Source organism: Drosophila ficusphila, unplaced genomic scaffold, assembly GCF_018152265.1.
Source record: "Drosophila ficusphila isolate 14025-0441.05 unplaced genomic scaffold, ASM1815226v1 contig_607, whole genome shotgun sequence".
NCBI classification, from domain to species: Eukaryota; Metazoa; Arthropoda; class Insecta; order Diptera; family Drosophilidae; genus Drosophila; species Drosophila ficusphila.
The window spans coordinates 2,279,166-2,300,562 of NW_025064537.1; the positions used below are offsets into that span (position 1 = coordinate 2,279,166).

Consider the following 21,397-nt stretch of genomic DNA (forward strand, 5'->3'; position numbering starts at 1 on the left):
ATTGATTTCCAAACAAATGGGCAGGTGATCTGATCCATGTCGGGTTGGGCCCACCTCTGGCTTGTCCACCTTGAAGTCAACGATTGAAGGCATCAGATTCCGGCTAACGGCCGCCAAATCAATTGTCGAGTTGCCCCGCGGGCTGATGTAGGTGTAACTTCCCTCTGAGTCCCCGTGCGTCAATCCATTCACAATAGTGAGTTCATTCTGAAGGCAAAAGGAGTGGAACTTTCTGCCCCTTTCGATCTTTTTGTCTGTGGACCGGCGACCGTTGGTGTTGGCGACACATGGATAGGGTTCCACAGCCTGCTTGATCTCGCCAATTCGGACGTTTACGTCGCCCAAGACTATTGCGTTCTCGATCGGAATTTCCCTCATTTCAAAGGCGCTTTTCACTGGTCCGAATTCGTTGTCCCAATTATATGCGCGAATGTAGAGCGGAAATATGTTCACTTTCTCACTGCGAATACACAGCTGTAGAATCTTGAAGCCATTCGTTTCCACAGCTGTGTGGGTTATCCCGAACTGAACCAGGGACCTCCTGATTCCAATTACACATCCACCCATTCCTTTGCCGTTCCCTCCCATGGTTGCATCCTCCCAGGGTAAAATTTCGTAGTCCGGCTGCTGCCACTCAAACTCGTCAAAGGCTTCCGCATCCGGAAGTGTGTGGGTTTCCAGTAAAATGTAAATATCAAAATTACCCAGGTATTCAATAAACTCCTTGTCGTTGTGCTTCCCTTTTAGACCGCGGATGTTGTATGAGGTAATTTTTATTGACCGGATTCCGGTGTTGCTTTTATTGGCGATCATATTTTGTGATCCTCCGCTTTCAAACGCTGATTAACAACTGCAAAAAATCCAACACTTGTATCTACTTTATATGTGCTCTTGCATTCCGCTTAAACAATAATTAGCTATGTACGTTTGCATATTTAGTATGCTCTTGCATCCGCTTAAATAAAGAGAATGTGAAGCCCCTGTGAAATTCTTCTGATGAATCAGAGCTTTTCTTAAGTTGGGTTGGTTGTGAAGCCCCTGTGAAATTCTTCTGATGAATCAGAGCTTTTCTTAAGTTGGGTTGGTTGTTCCCAGTAGTTGTGTTTCTGACTTTATCTTTATTTTGTATGGATTTAATTATTTTTTTGTTAGTTGCTTGTTAAATTTGCTTAATTTTCTGATTGGAAATTTAAAAATTCTTAGCTTCGACGTGATTCTCCCTCAAACGGTGTAGATCGGTTCAGCTTAAAGCCTATCGTTATTTATATCGGCTTTCAATTGGATTTAATACCGATAAATACTAGACACTTTACTTAGACAACTTTATTTCTGAAATCCAATATTTAAATTTACTAGATTTTCTGGGTGTTCAAAATTTAGCAAACAATACCAAAACCATGCAGTAATCTCTAAGTCATAGATTTTTCCAAATGTGGCTTCATGGATTCCGGCTCAACCAACACTGCGTATGAGTAATGCTAATTTAAACCATTGCTCAGATGTATCTTCCTCCGGACCCCCGGACACCCCCCCCCTGCGTCCGCCCCTGGGTAGAGGTCCACTGGACACGGGTTGCATTTGCAGCAGGAGTTACAACCACATACAAACACATATAACAGTATTGCATTTTAGTCCTGCTCAGCTCGTTAGCACCATACCCACAAAACTGGCCTTCTATTTTCAACAAACACTTCAGTTTTTCAACTTATCGCCATGATATCTTATAAACGATTTTTCCGATCCCAAAAAAAGATAACTGTGTTAAATTATATATTTGTGGTAGAATATAGTATATTTATATAGAATATATATAAAAACCTTTAGAATAGTTTGCGTAGAAACAGGCAGATGGACAGACTGACGTAGGTACATATATCGACTCGGATGAAGATGCTGATCAAAAATATTTAACCGACAATGCATGCTAAATTCTTCCAAACCGGTTTTCGCGTTTTCTGCAGGATGAAAAAGTCCTTAAGCAATACAAATTAAAATTTTAATCAAACTATAGAAATAAAATATCAATCAAAAGATATACAATTTGTCAAATTGGATTACATTTTCTACTAACTGTTGCAATGTCTAGTGAAGATAAGAAAAGGCTAAGTTAAATCAAGCCTCGAATATCCAGATTTCCAATTGGAGTAAAATATTTCCATTTAGATCATAAAAATAATTAAAACAAATAAATATTTATTGTACAAATTTTGTATAAATAGAATAACAACTTTTTTTGCTTAAATTTTATACAAAAATGGATCGTTAAAAAAAAAAGTAAATCTGTTTTGCGTTTTACTTAAAGGCGGCTGATCACCTTTAACCGAAATTCGTTCCACTCCTCTTCTGAGTTCAAAAAGCTTTTCCACTTCATTCTCAATGGCTTGCAGAATTCGTCCAAGTGCTCTGCCCACAAAACATTTCTTTCCATAACCTTAAGATTGAGATAATGGATCAGGGAACTTTCGCTCCGAGAAAAATGTACCGATCCGATATATTTTAGATGAAGATCCCGAGCCAGAGTGTTTAGGTCAGTGCCATTCCATTTAGCACCACTTTCTTTTTTCTTTGCAAACCATTTTTGCAGGGCATTAATCTCTTCAAAATGTTCGCTCCCCCAAATCTGCGCCATATGCATTTCCATTAATCGTATCCAAGATTCATCCGTGCTTCTGAAATTCTCGAAATTATTCTTTGCTTCTGAAACCATTTTGAGCACTTGTTTTTTGGCTAAAAGCGTGGGTGATAAAATAAATCCGAAAATTTCTACCTCGGATGTTGTTTGAATCTCTTTTCCTTCTATGAACCATTGTTCAGATGCGGGAATTCGGCCGGCTTGCTTGAAAACCATAACCTTTGACCTTTCCATGTCGACCACCAAGGCCCATCTTCTAAAGTATTCTTCCAGGTGGTCAATCATACCTTGGAGCTCTTTGGCACTTTCCGAGAAAATGGCAATCCTACCAGAATGCATTAGGATCCCTATCCTGCGACCATCGATGACCAGTCCTCCCTTTAAATCTTTGGGGAGATCGTTTAGGTAGAGGGTCATCATAAGTGCTGTCAAGATTCCACGGTCATTTTGAAAGTAATCCCTTAGTTCGTCTTCGCAATGCTTCTGCGTGTAAACATCTCTTAAGTATTTTATTATTTTCGACGACACTCCCAAACTTTGAAGCTTGTACCACAAGAGATCTCTCTGAATCTCTGGGGATATCGATCCAAAGTGAACAAAATAGGAATATACCTTTCCTTTATCCGCCAACTTGATGCTGGCAAGGTTATATATGTTGTAGACAAAGTCCAGCTTGGAGGATTTGGTCGAGGTATATATCTCAAAATCACTTATCTTACGGTTCTTCCCGCACCACATAATAATCCTCTTGAGTACTATATTGAGCAAAATCTTCTTAAGATCGGATAAAGACAGAATGGTCGAGCCAATGGTTTGGTTGGCATCACATCTGTTAAAAAGCCTATCACATCGAATAGTTATTTCAGTAAGAAAATCTTGCAATGCGTTTCTCGAAAGCTGAGGGAAGGAGGCGCGTCTGAGAATAAATAACACTTCCTCGGCTTTTATGGCAGAGTCTAAGGTTGCATCGGTCACTAAAATGTTGGAATTGAACCTGACCAAATTTTGGGAGGGAGAACCTCTGGCGATTCGATTTCTCGGGAAGTCAAGATTGATTTCCAAACAAATGGGCAGGTGATCTGATCCATGTCGGGTTGGGCCCACCTCTGGCTTGTCCACCTTGAAGTCAACGATTGAAGGCATCAGATTCCGGCTAACGGCCGCCAAATCAATTGTCGAGTTGCCCCTTCCGCTGAAGTAGGTGTAACTTCCCTCTGAGTCCCCGTGCGTCAATCCATTCACAATAGTGAGTTCATTCTGAAGGCAAAAGGAGTGGAACTTGCTGCCCCTTTCGATCTTTTTGTCTGTGGATCGGCGACCGTTGGTGTTGGCGACACATGGATAGGGTTCCACAGCCTGCTTGATCTCGCCAATTCGGACGTTTACGTCGCCCAAGACTATTGCGTTCTCGATCGGAATTTCCCTCATTTCAAAGGCGCTTTTCACTGGTCCGAATTCGGTGTCCCATTTATTGGTGTGAATGTAGAGCGGAAATATGTTCACTTTCTCACGGCGAAAACACAGCTGTAGAATTTTGAAGCCATTTGTTTCCACAGCTGTGTGGGTTATCCCGAACTGAACCAGGGACCTCCTGATTGCAATTACACATCCACCGACTCCTCTGCCGTATCGAAGTTCCCTGGTTGCATCTTTCCAGGGCAAGATTTCGTAGTCCGGCTGCTGACTCTCAAACTCCCTAAAGGCTTCCGCATCCGGAAGTGTGTGGGTTTCCAGTAAAATGTAAATATCAAAATTAGCCAGGTATTCAATAAACTCCTTGTCGTTGTGCTTCCCTTTTAGACCGCGGATGTTGTATGAGGTAATTTTTATTGACCGGATTCCGGTGTTGTTTTCATTGGCGATCATATTTTGTGATTCTTCACTTCCAAATGCTGATTAACTACTGCAAAAAATCCAACAGTTGTATCTATATTATATGTGCACTTGCATCCCGCTTAAACAATGATAAGATAAAACAAGTAACAATATTAACTATTTACATTACATTACACTTACATTTACATACATATGTATATTCAAATTACATGCTCTTGCATCCGCTCAAATAAATAATGAGGAGCCCTTGCGAAATTCTTCTGATGAATCAGAGCTTTTCGTTGGTTGGTTGGTTTTACCCAATAGTTGTGATTTTGAGTTTTCTGCATATATGTTTATTTAATTTTTATTTTCTTCGTCTCCAACTGGTGATTAATATCTGGAGAATAAACCGATACTTGCATCTGGCTAAATCAATGATAAGATAAAGATATTTATGCACTTGTGAAATACCTAAGTAGATCAGCTATTAGTTGGTTTAGTTTTTTTTTGGATCCACTTTACATTTATTTTATATGGCTTTTATTATTTTTTTATTAGTTGCTTATTAAATTTTCTTTATTTTCTGATTGGAAACTTAAAAATTCTTAGCTTCGACGTGATTCTTCCTCAAATGGTGTAGATCGGTTCAGCTTAAAGCCTATCGATGTATATATCGGCTTTCAATTGGATTTAATACCGATAAATACTAGACAAGTTTGTTAACTTTATTTCCGAAATCCAATATTTCAATTTACTAGATTTTCTGAGTGTTCAAAACTTGGCAAACAATACCAAAACCATGCAGCAATCTCTAAGTCATAGATTAGTCCAAATGTGGCTTCATTGATTCCGGCTCAAACAACACTGCGTATGAGTAATGCTAATTTAAACCATTGCTCAGATGTATCTTATATACACTTTCAATATCGTCGATTTTAGAATCCCTTTAGTTCACACATATGAGACAATTAAATAAAACAAGAGCATTCACTTTGCTAACAATGTATAATTATCTAAACAGCCTCTCTTAAATACAAATCCTTAAGACTACGCTTTTAACAAATCGTTGGTTAGCTCCACACCGAAGAAAACTGCAGCGGTGGAGGGAAAGGCACGCAGTAAAATCGGGAGAATGCCGCGGAACAGAGCCCTAGGACCTTCAGTGGCCATTAGGTCCCTGAAAACGCTTCGAATACCGTGCTTGTAAGTGCCCTCAGGTGCTGCAATTTAAGCATTTATTAATCATGGCCAATGGAGTGAATTGTGGGTGCATGACTCACCGGACTGGAGACGGCTTTTAAGTACATCGAAGGGCACGGCCAAAGTCCAGAACACAATGCCAGCCGTTCCGCCAGACAGAATCGTTGATGTTGTGCTAATTTTTCCTGACTTGGACTTCTTTCTGGCCATTTCCTGCAGGAACTCATAGGTCACAAAGTAGAAACCGGTGGGCGAATCTGGGGATTGTTTATTATAAATTAAGTTATAATGTTTATGTTTATTAGAAAATATTATAAGTATAAGAATTATTTCGATAAGGGTATTACCTCTCAGAATGCAGGCACATGTTCCTTTGAAAAGGCTTCTAATTCCACCCTGCCTATAAAGTTTTACGGCTGTGTCTAGAGTTCCATTATAGAGTAGAGGTCCACTGGACACGGGTTGCGTTTGCAGCAGGACTTTAATTCGATCGGTGGGTACTGTGACCAGGGCGGAACAAACTCCGGCCATGGCTCCGGCAACAAAGGTTTGAGGGTAGGTGAGCCTTATGTGGTCATCCGTCTGGAATAACCTCTTGCCCGCCGCATAGACCGCAAAGTCCACGGCGTAGATGGGAGTTACGCCGACCAGCGGAGCGGATATTCCTCTATAGAATCCACGGAGTCCCTCCTGGCGGAAGATCCGCGCGGCACAATCTACAACCCCCTTGTATCGCGGCGGTTGTCCGGGCAGAGGCGTGGGCATGGTTTGCAAACGAACCTGATTGAAGTGAGGAAAAATCATAATGTCTGAAATTTAGTAAAGAAATCTTCTTGTCGAAACTACCTTTATTGTGTCCAAAGGATGGCCAACAAGCACATTGCACATGCCACCGACGCCGCCCGCAATAAAGGACTTAACGGGATTGGACTTTTTTCCCGTGGCAATTTCCACTTCCGTCATGGCGGAACGCGAATTGTTTACGTAAACCGAGTGAGAATTCCGTCAGCCTTTGAATGGACGCACGTGCGCGAAGATCGCAGCTTTCCGGATTTGTGCTATCGATTGATTATCTGCTGGCTGCGCGGTTGCTGACCTATGATAATACTGTTTGATTCCAAATTACGCTGGGATACTACTTCCATGATCAGTCGGCGGCGCTCTTATCTATTCCAAATATTTCATTTGATTCCACTTGAATTGCAGCGGCAACAGCTGATTAGTCTTCTATGTGAACTTAACATTATCCTAACATTGAGTTATCGATTGTTATTATTTTGATAACGGAAAATAGACCAAATGCAATTTAAATTATTTTTATTATAGTTTTATATTTAATGGTTATATTATTTAATTGCGAGCAAAATACCTTTTTGACCAATAATTTAAAACAAATTAAAAATAATAATAATTTATATATTATTTCATCAATAACAAAAAAATTCACGCAAAGACAAGATAATTGGTTGTGTTATCTGTTTTTATATTTTTGTCAAATTTTCAAGAAACATTGAAAGATTCAGAAATCACAACGAGAAACGTGAACCTTTAAATTTCCAGTTCGATAACACAACCTATTAAGGAGACATCGAAACCAAATTCCAATCGACAATCGCAGCGAAACGCGGGCGGCGGCCACACACTTTTTTAATACAAAAGAAGAGCCATGTTTGAGCGTTAAAAGTAAACTGTTGGCAATTGTGGTTAGCAAAGTGGATGGCCAATTACCCTTTGAGGGAGATCAGGGGCCATAAAATACGGAAACCACTTTTCCAGCTGTTGGGGAGCACAACTAGAGCTCGCACATTTGATGTGACCTGACGCAGAAGAAGAAGAACTCTCGGAGAGAACGTAGAACAACAACAACAAAGGGAAGAAGAAGAAGAGGAACATTAGCAGCAGGCCAAATTGTTGCGTATTGTTTTTTACATTTTCAGTAGGGTTTTTTTCGGGTGCAAACTTCGTGAAAATAGTGTGTTGCCAACATACGCATAACTTATGTCTGATAAAAGTGCACAGGAATCATGTATCAGTAAGAGTGCGAGCTGCAGCAGCAGGCGCAAGAGAAGAAAGTGAGCGAAAAAGTGAGCAAAAGTATATATTCTAGTACCAGGCAACGTGCAGCGTGCTCAGTCAAACGATGTCCCATGGCGAGGATGTGTTAGACAACTGGGAGGAAATCGATGAGGCGGGGGTGAGTACGGACCACAATTGAACTATGAGAATTTTGCCCTCTAAAACTAATGAAACATCCCTTCCGTAGCTCTCGCTTACTCTGCAAACAAAGCTGCAGGCGAGCGACCAACCTGCCCACAAGATGAAGCTGCTTCAACGGCCACAGAGCCAAGAGTCCCCACAAGTCATTGGCAGCGGCGGCGGGAGCGGGAATCCCCTGCCCCGGCAGATCACCATTGCCCGGAAGCCCCAGTCAGCACCGCCAGCAGAGGTTGATCCGTCTGCCCAGCAGACGCCCGTCATGATGGTGCTGCACAAGTCATCCAACGAGTATGATGCGGCCACCTATGCCACTCCCACCAGCAACCAGACGGTGAAGATCCTGCGCCGACCCGCCCAGGCGGAGGAGCGAAGGGACACCAACGGGATGCGACCCAAGCAGCCCATCAAAACGCTTAAGCAGCGCGAGCAGGAGTACGCCGAGGCCAGGTTGCGCATCCTGGGTGCAGCCAAAAACCCCGAAGATGACAAACCGTTAGTATTAAACCCTTTAAGGCTGTATAATATTCTTTGATCCCAAGACATAAAAGGGCGTTTCCATAACATTCATTATATCGTCTTCAACTTTTATCGCAAAAGTCAGAACCTGAATATTACTAAAATTATTTCCCAGTTGTATTAACTTTAAGTGTGTCAGTGGATCAAATTGAATGTGTACCTATTACTTTAATTAAACCTATTTTATTTTGTTATCTTACTTTAAGGGTAACTCCAAGCGCGCCTGCGGCAAACAGTAACAGTGCGACTGCATCGCCCTCGGCGCCGTCTGCCACTCCACCCGCTGCCAGCAGCAACAACAACGTCATTAACAACAATGGAAGCCATCCAGCAGCCGGAATGCATCGCTCCAGCTCGGCTCCGAAGATGTCCCAGGTGTCGCCGATGTACAATAACTACAACAGCTACTTCCAGGGGCCGCACAATCAGCCGGGCCTGAACTACTACTATCCGCATAACCCGCAACAGCAGCAGCAACAGCAGCCGTCGGCCTCGATTCCTCCGCATTTCAACCAACGGCTGCCGCCGTACGGAGGCGGAGGGTCTGGACTGGGAGGCGTGGGAATCCCTCCCCAGGCGCAGCATCAGTCGTCGCCCAATCCGCAGCAGCAGAGCTGGTCGCCCGTTGTGGGCGGTTCGGTATCTGCCGCCCTTTTGCGCCAGCAGTCGCTGCAATCGCCACAGCAGCAGCAGCAGCAGAATCAGCAGCAGCTCGTCCAGCATCCGCATCCCTTCAACGACCTCGTCCTGCGCTTGCCCAAGGGTCCTTGTCCGAATGGCTCCATTGGCTTTCAGATGCGCCGGTAACAGAGTACAGCGGAGGAAAGCGGCCTGTCTATTTTAACAACTTCTTAATTTCATCTTGGTACATTGATTCCAAATGCATGTTTCTATATATAAAGGAAAAACAACCGAAAACAACAACCCACGAGTCATTCTGAGATTTTTGTCGCCGGGCATTGAGCTCCGGCTCAATGCGACGCAAATTCGTTGCTATATCCACTGGCTAGACCCAAGCATCAACAACTATGTAAACAAATTTTTATGACGGACTATGGTAGATATTTTGTAAATTTACAACTCACACCACACAATTTTGTATAATGCATACTAATAAAACGAAACAGTAATTTTAAAAATAATGCATTGCTTCCCAGTTCTTAAAACCAAAAGTTTGGCTTTCCGCAAATACCGATTGGATATTTCCTTGTTCATTATCATTATTCTGAATCCGTGTTGTTTGGCTCGGTTGGTGTTATTTTCTTTCCACCCTGATTATGGTTTATGAAGTACAATGATCTCTCAATACTGACTCAAGATCTGATCGTGTTTATTGCCTGCTGTTTTTCAATACCTAATAAATCAGCGGATGTTGTTTCGAACTCGTTTTCGACCTCATTAAGTCTTGCCAGTAGTCTGTTTGGGTTCATATTACCTAACTTTTGGACACTTGTGTTTTAAAGTAATTTCAATCTTGTTTCTAAAATATTGTTTGGTAAAAGTTGTAAAAGTTTGACTGTAAATGACTAGGTTCACAGGAAATCACAACCCAATTGTAGTAGCAATTGTAGAGTTTTCTTTTATCATTTTAAAAAATGTTTAAGCTTTATATCAAATAACCTGGTCTAGTCAAATCTGTGTTCTCAAGCAGCTGATCTATTGGGTCTCATCATAGTAAGTATAAATAGAGGAATAATTCCAGAATTTTCTTATGTTATTTTGTTTATATTGAACTGATAGGCGATGCAATTTACATTTACCCCCAGCAATCGGTGATTTTCAGAGGTCCCGAAAGGCTATCGTCGTGTTTTTGTTATTTATTCGCAACTTTTGAAACCGACCTGCTTGAAAACAACAAACAGTGCGGTACACGGAAAAAAATGTTGCGGTTGACATGCGTATTTTTATGTAGGATATCATATCCTACATATGTGTAAATACTTATTTCATTTATCCCCAACATTGGTGTGCGGTTTAAAGTTACAACAATTCAAACGTTTTGGATAACTTTTAATGTTTTTAAACTCTTAGCAAATTATACAAACACTTCTTCTAACAGTCGATAAGATATGAATACAGTCTTGAAAAACGAGGCAGTCATATAATTTTTTTTATCTGTATACAAAAAACTGCAATCGTCCCACTGGAACCGCTCTTATCAGCCCGAACCTGAGTACAGACATAATCGTACATCTCGTGAACATACATATGTACATTTATGAATGTCTACCTAGGCCTAGGCGTTTGCTACCCATGAAAGCATATTCAACTTCGATTCCAGATTTTAGTTGAAAACGAGGCGTCGAGCCGAGCGGTTTAATTTTGATCCAAAGTCGCTGGAACAGCTGAAAACATAGCATAGAAATATCGCGTGTGTGTTGTGTATTCTCACTCTCGTTGGCTCTCACTCTCTTTTGATCGCCAAGCTTAACACGTGGGCGAGAATTAATAAAGTTATTATTATTGCTTTGAAAACGTGATTAGTTCTTGTTGTTCTCGATCTAAAAATATGTCGCACCGCGTTTTGGTAATTGGAAGTGGAGGTCGGGAGCACGCGATCTGCTGGAAATTGTCGCAATCTCCAAAAGTTTCCAAAATCTTTGCATTGCCCGGCAGTAATGGAATCCAGCAGGTGGACAAATGCCAAAATCTGGAGTCTCAGATCTTGGATCCAAAGGATTTCGAGGTAGGTTCATCTTTCCGACCTTGGTTTAACCTCTATCTGAGGGTTAACGTTACTAAAAATCGCTTTTATGAGTGTGTTGATTGGGTTACCGGTGCAGCTTCAGCAAACATCTTGCGGATTTTTTGGCATTTAATTCGCCTGGTTTCGTTTAATTGCCACAGTGATTCGCTTTTATGGCTTCGGATCATGGTAAAACCATGCACTGCATGCTTTTCGAGATTTTTTCGCTAAGCGACAGCCATAAATCCGTAATCGAGACTCTGGGAAAGCGTTTTATTGCAGTCGATCTGATCTGATAGTGCCCGGTGGCTTAACCCTTCAGCGGGCCTCTGGGCTTCCAACAGTTTCGCTGATAAGTGAGTTCAAAAAGTGCAAGTTTCTTTGAGTAATCTATCGCAAGCTGTAACATTAATACGAAAATGTTACCTACAAATGCATTTTGTAATTTTATGGTTATTTTATTTTAGTTTAGTAGAAAATTGTTTTGTGTTTTAGCATAATTACTGTTACAGTATGTAAATATATAAAATACCTTCTTCGATTGGTTCTTATACATAATTTAGTGAAAATATTTACTACTGTACTATTACTATATTACTGACAAGCTTTTAATATTTTAAAAGTATCAATATTTATATATACTCGTATAATATTTATATTCTCCCAAAATTTATATGTACTCGTACATATCTGTGTACTGGGGTATTTATATACATATATGTATATTTATATACATACAGTAGAATTATGTTATAACGACTCCGCTTATAGTGTCCGTCCGGTTTTTGCGACGAAAACTCCATGGCTTGATTGGTCCCTATACAGACTTATACACTTAAATCCTTCTGCTTAGTACGTCTTCCGGGTATAACAACGAAAAATCGTCGGTCCCTTGAAAGTCGCTATAAGCGGATTCTACTGTATATATTATATATACCATATAATGGAAAGTTACTACAAATTAATGGATTTGGGCCATTGAAAGATGTTATTTTGTAATTTTTTAATAATTTATAGTTTGACAGTTTAATTTCAATGCCGCTTTTGTAAGGTAACTTGTGCCCGTAACCCGTGATATAATAAAAGCTGGCATAAAAAACAAAATTTTAATTTTTGGCAGCTAGAATTTTTTGTCAAACCCACCGGCCTTATGAATGAATTGCCTTGAACGTTGATTAAACACTTTTTTAATGAAATAACAATTAAAGAGTCCATAATTAATTTAAAAATTATGCAGGAGCCATCGAAAGTAATGAACTTTCCGTTACCAATAAACAAATTGATTTTTAATGAAATCGTAGAAGCATTACCGCAACGATTGCCAACTTAAAACCGGCTTGAAAGCTTCTTCATTTTGGTTAATTAATTATGGCAAGTAGCCTCGAATACAAGAACTTTGGCTTAATGTATAAAAAAGGCATATTGGATCCTATAATTCATTAGTGCATTTCTTAAAATCAGTAACAGCAGATGTTACCTGTTTTGATATTAATAAATGTTAAACTTAAAAATCAAAACAAGCACTGATTTTGTACTGCGACCCGTATCAAAAAAATGATCAGGTAGTTGTTCTCCACACCACTCCTTAAATGATTGTCATCCTATAAACATAATCAAATGTCCAAAAATGTTTATATCGTTGTCTACGAAGTTCAGCAGACAAGTCAACGGATCGATTAACAATAGCGATCTTTTGTTGTCGCCCAACACTTTAGCTAACGTTTGCTTAGCACTTCTATTTATTGTTCGTGGCTTAATTATTTGTTTAGATCAAAATTCACAGATTCGTCTGGTGGATTCCAAAGAGACCAGCCCCTTCCCCCTCAAAGTGTTCCCTCGAGAACCATCGATCATCAGTGTAGCGGAGCACCTCGTCTTTGCCGCAGAGGTCGCAACGTGGTCGTGGGCGGATGGGTCAGGTAGATGGTCTTTGGAGTGGTGCTCGGACGTGATTTGGGTGCCTTTGCATCCTGGTTGTTGCGGGTGTACACATTGAAGGCGGCCGCGTCGTGCTCCACGGTCTTCAGCTCGCCGGTGTAGTAATCCCTGACCTGGTACGGATGCGTCCTTATGTACTCCAAGGCGCGCAGAATGTAGTCGGGAACTTGGGGGATGTGCGAGCCCACGGGATGGTAGCCGAACTCGTCGGCCACATAGCTCGTGCTGATGACTTCGCCCTCGGGCGAGGTGTAACTGTTGCCGCCCTGGACGGACACACCGCCCAGTCCCTCCTGCGATGCGGAGATCCCGTTGGAGGTCTCGTAGGCGTAGCGGTAGTTGCCGTCCCGCTCCACCTGCAGATCGTTCTGGAGGGTGTGGGTGTTCCGATCCGAGTCTGGGACGTAGGAGCCGGCCTGCACCTGCATCACGGCCAGCGCAACGATAAAGTTCACCTGTGGGTGGACGAGAGACATCGATTATAATCCGTTTTCGGGGAAACCCCAGACTGACTGGCGGGCAGACGAGATTGGCAGGCTTACAAGGAAATACATGGTGTCGCGCTCGAGTTTGGTTCTAAACTGCTTGTCTGGTTCGCGGACGCTTTCGTTTTTATATCCATCCGCTCACCAGCGGATTTTTGGCAGTATTTCGCCTCGGAAACCCAGTTGCGAGCCGCCGTCTCCATCTCCGCTCGTCATCGTCATCATGATCATCATCTACATCATCGCTGTTGGCTGCCTTAGTCAGTCATAAATAAAATGATTTTATTTCTTATAAGTATTATTTTATATAGGTATCAACGACGTTATTTGTCGTTGTCGCCGTGGCTGCAGTTTTAAAAGTGTGGGATGGTTAAATCCAGCCGAACGGAAAGAAGAGTTAAACTTTAATGAAACATTCGTGAATGGTTATGCCCTACTCGAAGGTTGGGGCACTCACATTTGATATGTATGGTGGCTGATCTTGAAAATCCCCATATTGCCCTGCTTGACTTACATTCCCAAGGAACTCTAAATTCAGCGGCGATCGTTGAACTGCACGTCGTCGTAAAAATATAATTGATAAAACCTGCACCCTGGGTGATTTATAGATTCGTAAAGATAGTACTTGTTGAAATTCCTTATACAAAGTATTAGATATAAATTAAAATGATTTACAAATTTTAAATATATTGTTGAGAGTTCCGTTAGGGGTGTGTAAAATGGAGATATCTTTCCAATTAATCATACATTTTGTACAGCTAGAATGTCGAATTTTGAAGCTTTGGTTAAAGTAAAGCGAAGCTTAATTAATTGTTGACCTTAGTTCATAATGCTACACTCTTTGTTCTTTTACTTTCATAGCTATTCTTAGAAATTGCATAGTTCGATCATCGAGGTGAGCATAGTTATTCTGATAAATGATGTTTGGGTTTATCTGCAAGCATATAATTCAAGCACTTGGCCGAAATTTCCTGCTTGATCCCAGCTGTCTCCCGCCTGGTACTTTTTTTGGCCAGTTCAAAAAACCCGTCCGACTAATTCAGCAAAGCGTATCTAATTCCTTACCTATCCGCAAACAAATGTGGCAGCATTCTTTCCCAACCTCACCGCCCCCTCCGGATCCCATTCTCCCGCACCTAATTTGCATATAATACAGTAAATCACGAGCGCACTCTGTAAAGCATAAAGACGAAAACGTTCTAACCAAATTTGGGAAGAGCCAGTCGGAGAATGCGAGTTAGCCAGAGCCAAAAAAACATACATTGTGTATATAAAGTTGTTGATCTTTCTTTTCACTTTGTCGCTTCCATCTGTCATAAGATCTCCGTAGCCTTCGTTACGGGAAATTAAAGCCTTGGCCGCGTTTGCCAAGTAGCTCTTAATTCGGAAAGCCGAGAGTGGACCAATAAAAACGTAATTCCGTGTGAACGTTCTTGAACCCTGGGAAAGAGCGAACCGGACATGGGGGGACGTCAGGAAATCGGGATGAGTCCCTCAGGTGCTAAATGGTCTGGAACGCAGCGAGCTGCAATTTCGACACGTTTCACCGGAGCTGCGGGTAATCCGATTCTGCGTTGGCGCCAATTCGAATTAGAGCTGACTAACGATATCGACGACTCCGAAATCGAAACCGAAACCGGACCAGCGATCGAGCTGGGATTAACTTGGTTTGTTGACATGGCTGACATAGCTGCCGGCTGAGTCAGTTCATCATCTCCGGTCTCCAATCGCCAATCTCGCAGCTGCCATCTCCCATCCGAATCTGAAGACAATGCACCCCCGAGCTCGGTTTAATGGCAGAGCAATTAGGAAGGCATTTAGTATTTTGGCGACAAATTGACGATGGAACCGGTTGAGTACTTAGAGGAGTGTTATCTCCCATTTGGAATGTGGTTACGAAAATTGAAAACAACCCAATACAACGAGAGTCCCAAGAAGTGGCCGATAGTCGTGACCCGGTTTGATTGGAAAAACCAATTGTGATCCCATAATTAAAGATTGTTTTGCAAGCACACTGGTTACAATGCCATTTTCGAGATTCAGGGTGTCACATATTGGATCTAAATTGAATCGATATTCTCCTTTATATTTCATAAAACATTTAAACAAATTTATAATCATTTTTGATCAGTGTATCGACTGTAAACAAGATTCCAAAGTCAATTAAGTAATTTGATTTTAACATTGGCAATTTAAACAACGGTTATTTGATTATATTTAATCGCATCGGGCTTATCGGGGCATGTTTTGTTTTGGATGATTTTAAATAATTCGAAATATTTGACCACATTTGTTATGAAGTTATGAATCACTTAACGAGTACATTAAGGAAAGTTATATCTCTTGATTTGACTTACTTTTTCGGACTGTTAATATTTCCATTAAAAGTAAAAATAACATTTTGGTATTGAAATCCATTTATAAACCAGTAAAGTGGTAGTGTTACCCAGCTATAAGCTATAAGCTTTATGATTATATTTTGTATTATTTTTTTTGATCATCAATTTTATCTCCCTTTTTTAGGCCATTGCCAAGTGGAGCAAAGAAAACCAGATAGACCTAGTGGTTGTGGGACCCGAAGATCCTTTGGCTTTGGGCCTGGGTGATGTGCTTCACAAGGAGGGAATCGCCTGCTTTGGACCCGGAAAGCAAGGTGCCCAAATCGAGGCGGACAAAAAGTGGGCGAAGGACTTCATGCTGCGCCACGGAATTCCAACGGCGCGTTACGAGAGTTTCACGGACACGGAAAAGGCTAAGACATTTATCAGAAGGTATAGTTAAGATCTGAATATATTTATTTAATGTAAAGCTAATATGTATAACATTTCCCTTACAGTGCTCCCTATCCAGCTTTGGTGGTTAAGGCAGCTGGCTTGGCGGCAGGGAAAGGCGTGGTGGTGGCTGCCAATGCGGAGGAAGCCTGCCAGGCGGTAGACGAGATCCTGGGACAGCTGAAGTACGGACAGGCAGGAGCCACCTTGGTGGTGGAGGAGCTGCTGGAGGGCGAAGAGGTCTCCGTGTTGGCCTTCACCGACGGCAAGAGTGTGCGCGCCATGCTCCCCGCCCAGGATCACAAGCGTTTGGGCAACGGAGACACTGGACCGAACACCGGAGGAATGGGCGCCTACTGCCCGTGTCCCCTGATCAGCCAGCCAGCCCTGGAGCTGGTCCAAAAGGCCGTCCTCGAGAGGGCAGTCCAGGGCCTGATCAAGGAGCGGATCACCTACCAGGGCGTCCTCTATGCGGGCCTCATGCTGACACGCGATGGTCCCCGCGTCCTGGAGTTCAACTGCCGGTTCGGAGATCCGGAAACCCAGGTGATCCTGCCGCTGCTCGAAAGCGATCTCTTCGAGGTGATGCAGGCCTGCTGCAGCGGTCAGCTGGAGAAGGTTCCCCTGCAGTGGCGCAACGGAGTCAGTGCAGTGGGTGTGATCCTAGCCAGTGCCGGATATCCAGAGACCTCCACCAAGGGATGCCTCATAACGGGTAATACTTTTAGATCTCCCTAGGAATTTCTTAATTACTTTTGTGATCTTTTTAGGACTTCCGACTGCCAACTCTCCCACTCAACTGGTGTTCCACAGCGGCCTGGCTGTGAATTCGAAAAAAGGAGGCTCTGACCAACGGCGGTCGGGTCCTAATCGCCATTGCCTTGGATGGCAGCTTGAAGGAAGCCGCCGCCAAGGCCACCAAACTGGCTGGCAGTATCACTTTCTCCGGCTCTGGAGCTCAGTACCGAACGGACATTGCCCAGAAGGCATTCAAAATGTAATTACAAATGAATCATCCATCAAAAGACATTTTAAATAAAGCATCCAACGATTTGAAAACGGAATTTAATAAGGATCCTAGAAGAGGTTAAGAAGTGATTTTGATATAGATTAGGAAGTTAACTGGTTATGGAGTCTTAGTATCAAATGAAATATATTTGCGTTCTTTGTACAAATTTTTTTTTTTTGATATTGTACTATATAAAAAAGTATTGAGGTAAACTGTAAGATCTATGGGTATAAAATTGCTGTTCTGAGTACTTCATTTTTTTTACGATGAGCTCAAGGAAAATTTAAGCAGTTGAGGGAGCATCTCTCCGATAAGAATAGACTTTGGAAAAGGGGCTCAAAGTTCCAAGTTATAAAAAATTAATATCTTTTCTTAAAAACCTTTTTATCTTTTTACTTAGTTGCTATATATTTTGAATCTAGAAATTAACATTTCTATAAAAATAGTTATCCGAAAAGTCATTTATATCAATTATATCATTTTATATCAATTGTTTCATTTTACAATGCTTATCCAAGTCATTATGCTTCATTTACTCCCGTGAACCACTGGAGCTTAGAAATATCTTAATTAATTTTATTTAGTTTGTTGTATAGTTCGATTGCTCATTATTAATTTTCAATTCAAGTAAATTGCCATTATTAACCCCATTGGTCCTGTATCTCTTTCCATGCATTTCCCATACTTAGAGCTACTGCAAGCTCACCGGGGCTGAGTTACAAGGACAGCGGAGTGGACATCGATGCTGGGGATGCTCTGGTGCAGCGCATCAAGCCCTTGTCCCGCGGAACCCAGCGACCGGGTGTCCTCGGCGGCTTGGGCGGGTTCGGAGGACTCTTCCGGGTGAAGGAGCTCAACTACAAGGAGCCAGTCATCGCCGAGGCCACCCAGGGAGTGGGAGCCAAGATCCAACTGGCCTTGGATCACGAACTGTACGAGAATGTTGGCTACGACCTGTTCGCCCTGGCTGCCAATGATCTCCTGGAATTTGGAGCCGAACCGGTGGCATTCCTGGACTACATTGCCTGTGGCAAGCTGCATGTTCCACTGGCCGCCCAGTTGGTGAAAGGAATGGCCGATGGCTGCCGAGATGCCCGATGTGCCTTAGTGGGTGAGCACATGACCAATCTTCACTTAAATCCAATAAATTACATTCAAATTACATTCTTCCAGGTGGCGAAACTGCGGAGATGCCTTCTCTTTATGCTCCCGGTCAACATGACATGGCTGGTTATTGCGTGGGCATTGTGGAGCAGTCTCGCATCTTTCCCCGTTTCGATCTTTACCAGCCGGGTGACCTGCTGGTCGGCTTGCCCTCATCTGGACTCCATTGCGCCGGCTTCAATGAGATACTCACCCAGTTGGCGGCAGCCAAAGTGAATCTCAGGGAACGCTCGCCCGTTGATGGTGGCGAGGATGGGTTGACCCTCGCCCATGTCCTGGCCACGCCCACGCGCCTTTATGTCCAGCAGTTGCTGCCGCATCTTCAAAAGGGAGATGAGATTAAGGCGGTGGTCCATGTGACTCATGGTCTGCTGAACGACGTCCAGCGTCTTCTGCCCGAAGGATTCGAAACGACGCTGGACTTCGGTGCTGTTCCGGTGCCCAAGATCTTTGGCTGGCTGGCGGGGAAGCTGCGACTCAGTGCCCAGACCCTTCTGGAGCGACAAAACTGCGGCATCGGCTTGGTTCTGATCCTTCCCCAAACGAGTCAGCTGTGGCGAACCTCCCTGCCAGGAGCCAAGGTGCTGGGTGTCCTGCAGCGGAGGACGAAGGCGAGTGCTTCTCCCGTCCAGGTGCGCAATTTTGTGGAGCAACTGCAGCAGGTGGCCGCCCCCTTCGGAGGCCTTGGTCAACGGGAGCTGCCCGAGGAGCTCAAGGAACTGCCTTCCGATTTGACTGTAACAGCTCCTCGCGCAGAATGCTTTCAAAATGCAGCTGGACGTCGGTTAACCCGGATTCCCGGTCACTACAAGGACCCCATCCTCATCCTGGGCACCGATGGCGTGGGCACCAAGCTGAAAATAGCCCAGCAAACGAATCGCAACGCCAGCGTGGGCATCGACCTGGTGGCCATGTGCGTCAACGACATCCTCTGCAACGGAGCCGAGCCCCTCAGCTTCTCCAGCTACTATGCCTGCGGTCGTTGGCAGGGGAACCTGGCCAAGGAGGTCCACTCAGGAGTTCTGGAGGGTTCCAGGCAGGCCAACAGCAGCTTCATTGGTAAGTAAATCATTTGGGTTTGATCGCTTTAAGCAGAAAAATGGGGATTGGGATTAACATAAATAAAGAACTTGTAGTGGAAGATTATTTTTTTAAGCACTGAAGCTATGTATCGTTAAAAGAATTCTTACCTTTTAATTGATTCCACATTACAAAGTTACTGGCTTTGGATATGCATAAATAGTAATGTTTACTTTAAAATTTAGAGTCTTAAGGAAAGGATCGAAGAAAAATTCAGTCTATAGTTAGTGTGCATAAAGAGATATAAGTTGCAATCAATCTGAAACCATTTAAAAGTACAAATGTAACCCATTCGTGACTACAATATTTTTGTACAAGTTTCACACCAAACCTTTCTTTCAATCTCTTTCAGCTTCGCACAGCGCTGCTCTTCCTCTGCTTTACGAACCGCAGGTGTACGACCTGGCTGGCTTTGCCTTGGGCATAACCGAACGCTCCGGCATCCTGCCCCTTCTGGATGACATTCAGCCAGGAGACGTGCTCATCGGACTGCCCTCGTCCGGTGTCCACAGCAATGGCTTCAGCTTGGTCCACGCCGTTCTCAAGCGAGTGGGATTGGGACTCAACGACAGGGCTCCGTTCAGCGAGAAGACGCTGGGTGAGGAGCTGCTGGTGCCCACCAAGATCTATGTCCAGGCACTGTCCACCCTTCTGACGCGAGGGAATCACGGCATCAAGGCACTGGCCCACATCACGGGAGGAGGACTCAGCGAGAACATCCCGCGAGTGTTGCGGAAGGATCTGGCCGCCCGCTTGGATGCCAACAAGTTCCAGCTGCCACCTGTGTTCGCCTGGCTGGCTTCGGCCGGGAACATCAGTTCCACTGAGCTGCAGCGCACCTACAACTGTGGATTGGGTCTGATCCTGGTGGTGTCTCCCACGGAAGTGGAGGATGTCCTCAAGGAGTTGCGCTATCCGCAACGAGCTGCTGTCGTCGGTGAGGTGATTGCCCGCAAGGATCCGAAGAAACCGCAGGTGGTGGTCCAGAACTTCGAGGCCTCTCTGGCCAGGACCCAGAAGATCCTCTCGCTGCCCCGGAAACGAGTAGCTGTCCTCATCTCGGGAACGGGCAGCAACCTGCAGGCACTGATAGATGCCTCTCGTGACTCGGCGCAGGGCATCCATGCGGACATAGTGCTGGTGATCAGCAACAAGCCAGGTGTCCTCGGTCTGGAACGCGCCACCAAGGCTGGAATACCTTCGCTGGTCATCTCCCACAAGGATTTCGCCAGCCGAGAGGTCTACGATGCGGAGCTTACGCGAAATCTGAAGGCGGCAAGAGTGGACTTGATTTGCCTTGCCGGCTTCATGCGAGTACTGAGTGCTCCGTTTGTGCGGGAGTGGCGCGGACGTCTGATTAATATCCATCCCTCGCTCCTGCCCAAGTATCCGGGTCTGCATGTCCAGCGGCAGGCTTTGGAGGCGGGCGAAAAGGAGTCCGGCTGCACTGTTCACTTTGTGGACGAGGGCGTGGACACGGGAGCGATCCTTGTGCAGGCCGCAGTTCCCATTTTGCCCGGTGACGATGAGGACTCGCTGACGCAACGCATACACACCGCTGAGCATTGGGCTTTCCCGAGAGCACTGGCGCTCCTGGCCAGCGGAGCAGCTCGACTTTCTCCCGAGGGCAGCCAGTGAATGGTTTTCTCTTCCTTAAAGGGTTTAATAACAACGCTTGACGACTTGAATTAATATCACAGGAATGGATGCATACGTAATCCATTTATACAAATATATACGTCCCCAACTCGAAGACTTTTCAAGTCCAACTAGTGAATAATAAAAGTAATAACATCGCACTTTTTGTGAGACATAAATTGTTTAGAATTTAAGAATTTTTATAGGTTAAGACTGTTTTTTGTTTTAAACAAATAAATATTT

At 43.7% G+C, this 21,397-nt stretch overlaps 5 protein-coding genes across 15 annotated transcripts; 2 read left to right on the plus strand and 3 right to left on the minus strand.

The window, feature by feature from the left end:
* Window positions 1-1,825: 1,825 nt before the first annotated feature.
* On the minus strand, window positions 1,826-5,101 carry LOC108102233. Of its 11 annotated transcripts, none has more exons than XM_017206967.2 (3): window positions 4,973-5,101; window positions 4,649-4,876; window positions 1,826-4,535 (listed from the first exon to the last, which is right to left on the minus strand). In XM_017206967.2, exon 3 carries the CDS (start codon window positions 4,496-4,498, stop codon window positions 2,297-2,299), a length of 2,202 nt encoding a protein of 733 aa, XP_017062456.2. In that variant the 5' UTR covers window positions 4,499-4,535; window positions 4,649-4,876; window positions 4,973-5,101; the 3' UTR covers window positions 1,826-2,296. The 11 variants fall into 11 exon arrangements, with proteins under 11 accessions (XP_017062456.2, XP_017062455.2, XP_017062459.2 ...); XM_017206966.2 differs by having other exon boundaries at window positions 4,649-4,847; window positions 4,922-5,101; XM_017206970.2 differs by having other exon boundaries at window positions 4,649-4,865; window positions 4,922-5,101.
* A 335-nt stretch (window positions 5,102-5,436) lies between these two features.
* Window positions 5,437-6,859, minus strand: LOC108102235 (mitochondrial magnesium exporter 1). Its single transcript, XM_017206973.2, has 4 exons — window positions 6,497-6,859; window positions 5,998-6,430; window positions 5,731-5,907; window positions 5,437-5,670 (listed from the first exon to the last, which is right to left on the minus strand). Exons 1-4 carry the CDS (start codon window positions 6,611-6,613, stop codon window positions 5,498-5,500), a joined length of 900 nt encoding a protein of 299 aa, XP_017062462.1. The 5' UTR covers window positions 6,614-6,859; the 3' UTR covers window positions 5,437-5,497.
* Window positions 6,860-7,192: 333 nt separating this feature from the next.
* On the plus strand, window positions 7,193-9,525 carry LOC108102236 (enhancer of mRNA-decapping protein 1). Its single transcript, XM_017206974.2, has 3 exons — window positions 7,193-7,844; window positions 7,914-8,359; window positions 8,590-9,525. The coding sequence occupies exons 1-3, from the start codon at window positions 7,791-7,793 to the stop codon at window positions 9,188-9,190; spliced, it is 1,101 nt and encodes a 366-aa protein (XP_017062463.1). The 5' UTR covers window positions 7,193-7,790; the 3' UTR covers window positions 9,191-9,525.
* A 1,129-nt stretch (window positions 9,526-10,654) lies between these two features.
* LOC108102230 (trifunctional purine biosynthetic protein adenosine-3) lies at window positions 10,655-21,301 on the plus strand. Its single transcript, XM_017206958.2, is given in 8 exon segments — window positions 10,655-11,069; window positions 16,016-16,263; window positions 16,329-16,978; window positions 17,034-17,095; window positions 17,097-17,260; window positions 17,962-18,383; window positions 18,446-19,495; window positions 19,869-21,301. Coding segments are annotated over 8 exon segments (4,059 nt in total). The 5' UTR covers window positions 10,655-10,892; the 3' UTR covers window positions 21,155-21,301.
* On the minus strand, window positions 12,786-13,626 carry LOC108102232 (pupal cuticle protein). Its single transcript, XM_017206960.1, has 2 exons — window positions 13,550-13,626; window positions 12,786-13,462 (listed from the first exon to the last, which is right to left on the minus strand). Exons 1-2 carry the CDS (start codon window positions 13,559-13,561, stop codon window positions 12,923-12,925), a joined length of 552 nt encoding a protein of 183 aa, XP_017062449.1. The 5' UTR covers window positions 13,562-13,626; the 3' UTR covers window positions 12,786-12,922.
* Window positions 21,302-21,397: the final 96 nt, after the last annotated feature.

Coding starts and splice junctions, on each gene's coding strand:
- LOC108102235 (XM_017206973.2), bottom strand. CDS start 6,613: ATGACGGAAGTGGAAATTGCCACGGGAAAAAAGTCCAATCCCGTTAAG. Junction 6,431..6,496: donor ATCCTTTGGACACAATAAAG/GTAGTTTCGACA, acceptor CACTTCAATCAG/GTTCGTTTGCAAACCATGCC. Junction 5,908..5,997: donor ATGTGCCTGCATTCTGAGAG/GTAATACCCTTA, acceptor AACAATCCCCAG/ATTCGCCCACCGGTTTCTAC.
- LOC108102233 (XM_017206967.2), bottom strand. CDS start 4,498: ATGATCGCCAATGAAAACAACACCGGAATCCGGTCAATAAAAATTACC.
- LOC108102236 (XM_017206974.2), top strand. CDS start 7,791: ATGTCCCATGGCGAGGATGTGTTAGACAACTGGGAGGAAATCGATGAG. Junction 7,845..7,913: donor AGGAAATCGATGAGGCGGGG/GTGAGTACGGAC, acceptor TCCCTTCCGTAG/CTCTCGCTTACTCTGCAAAC. Junction 8,360..8,589: donor AACCCCGAAGATGACAAACC/GTTAGTATTAAA, acceptor TCTTACTTTAAG/GGTAACTCCAAGCGCGCCTG.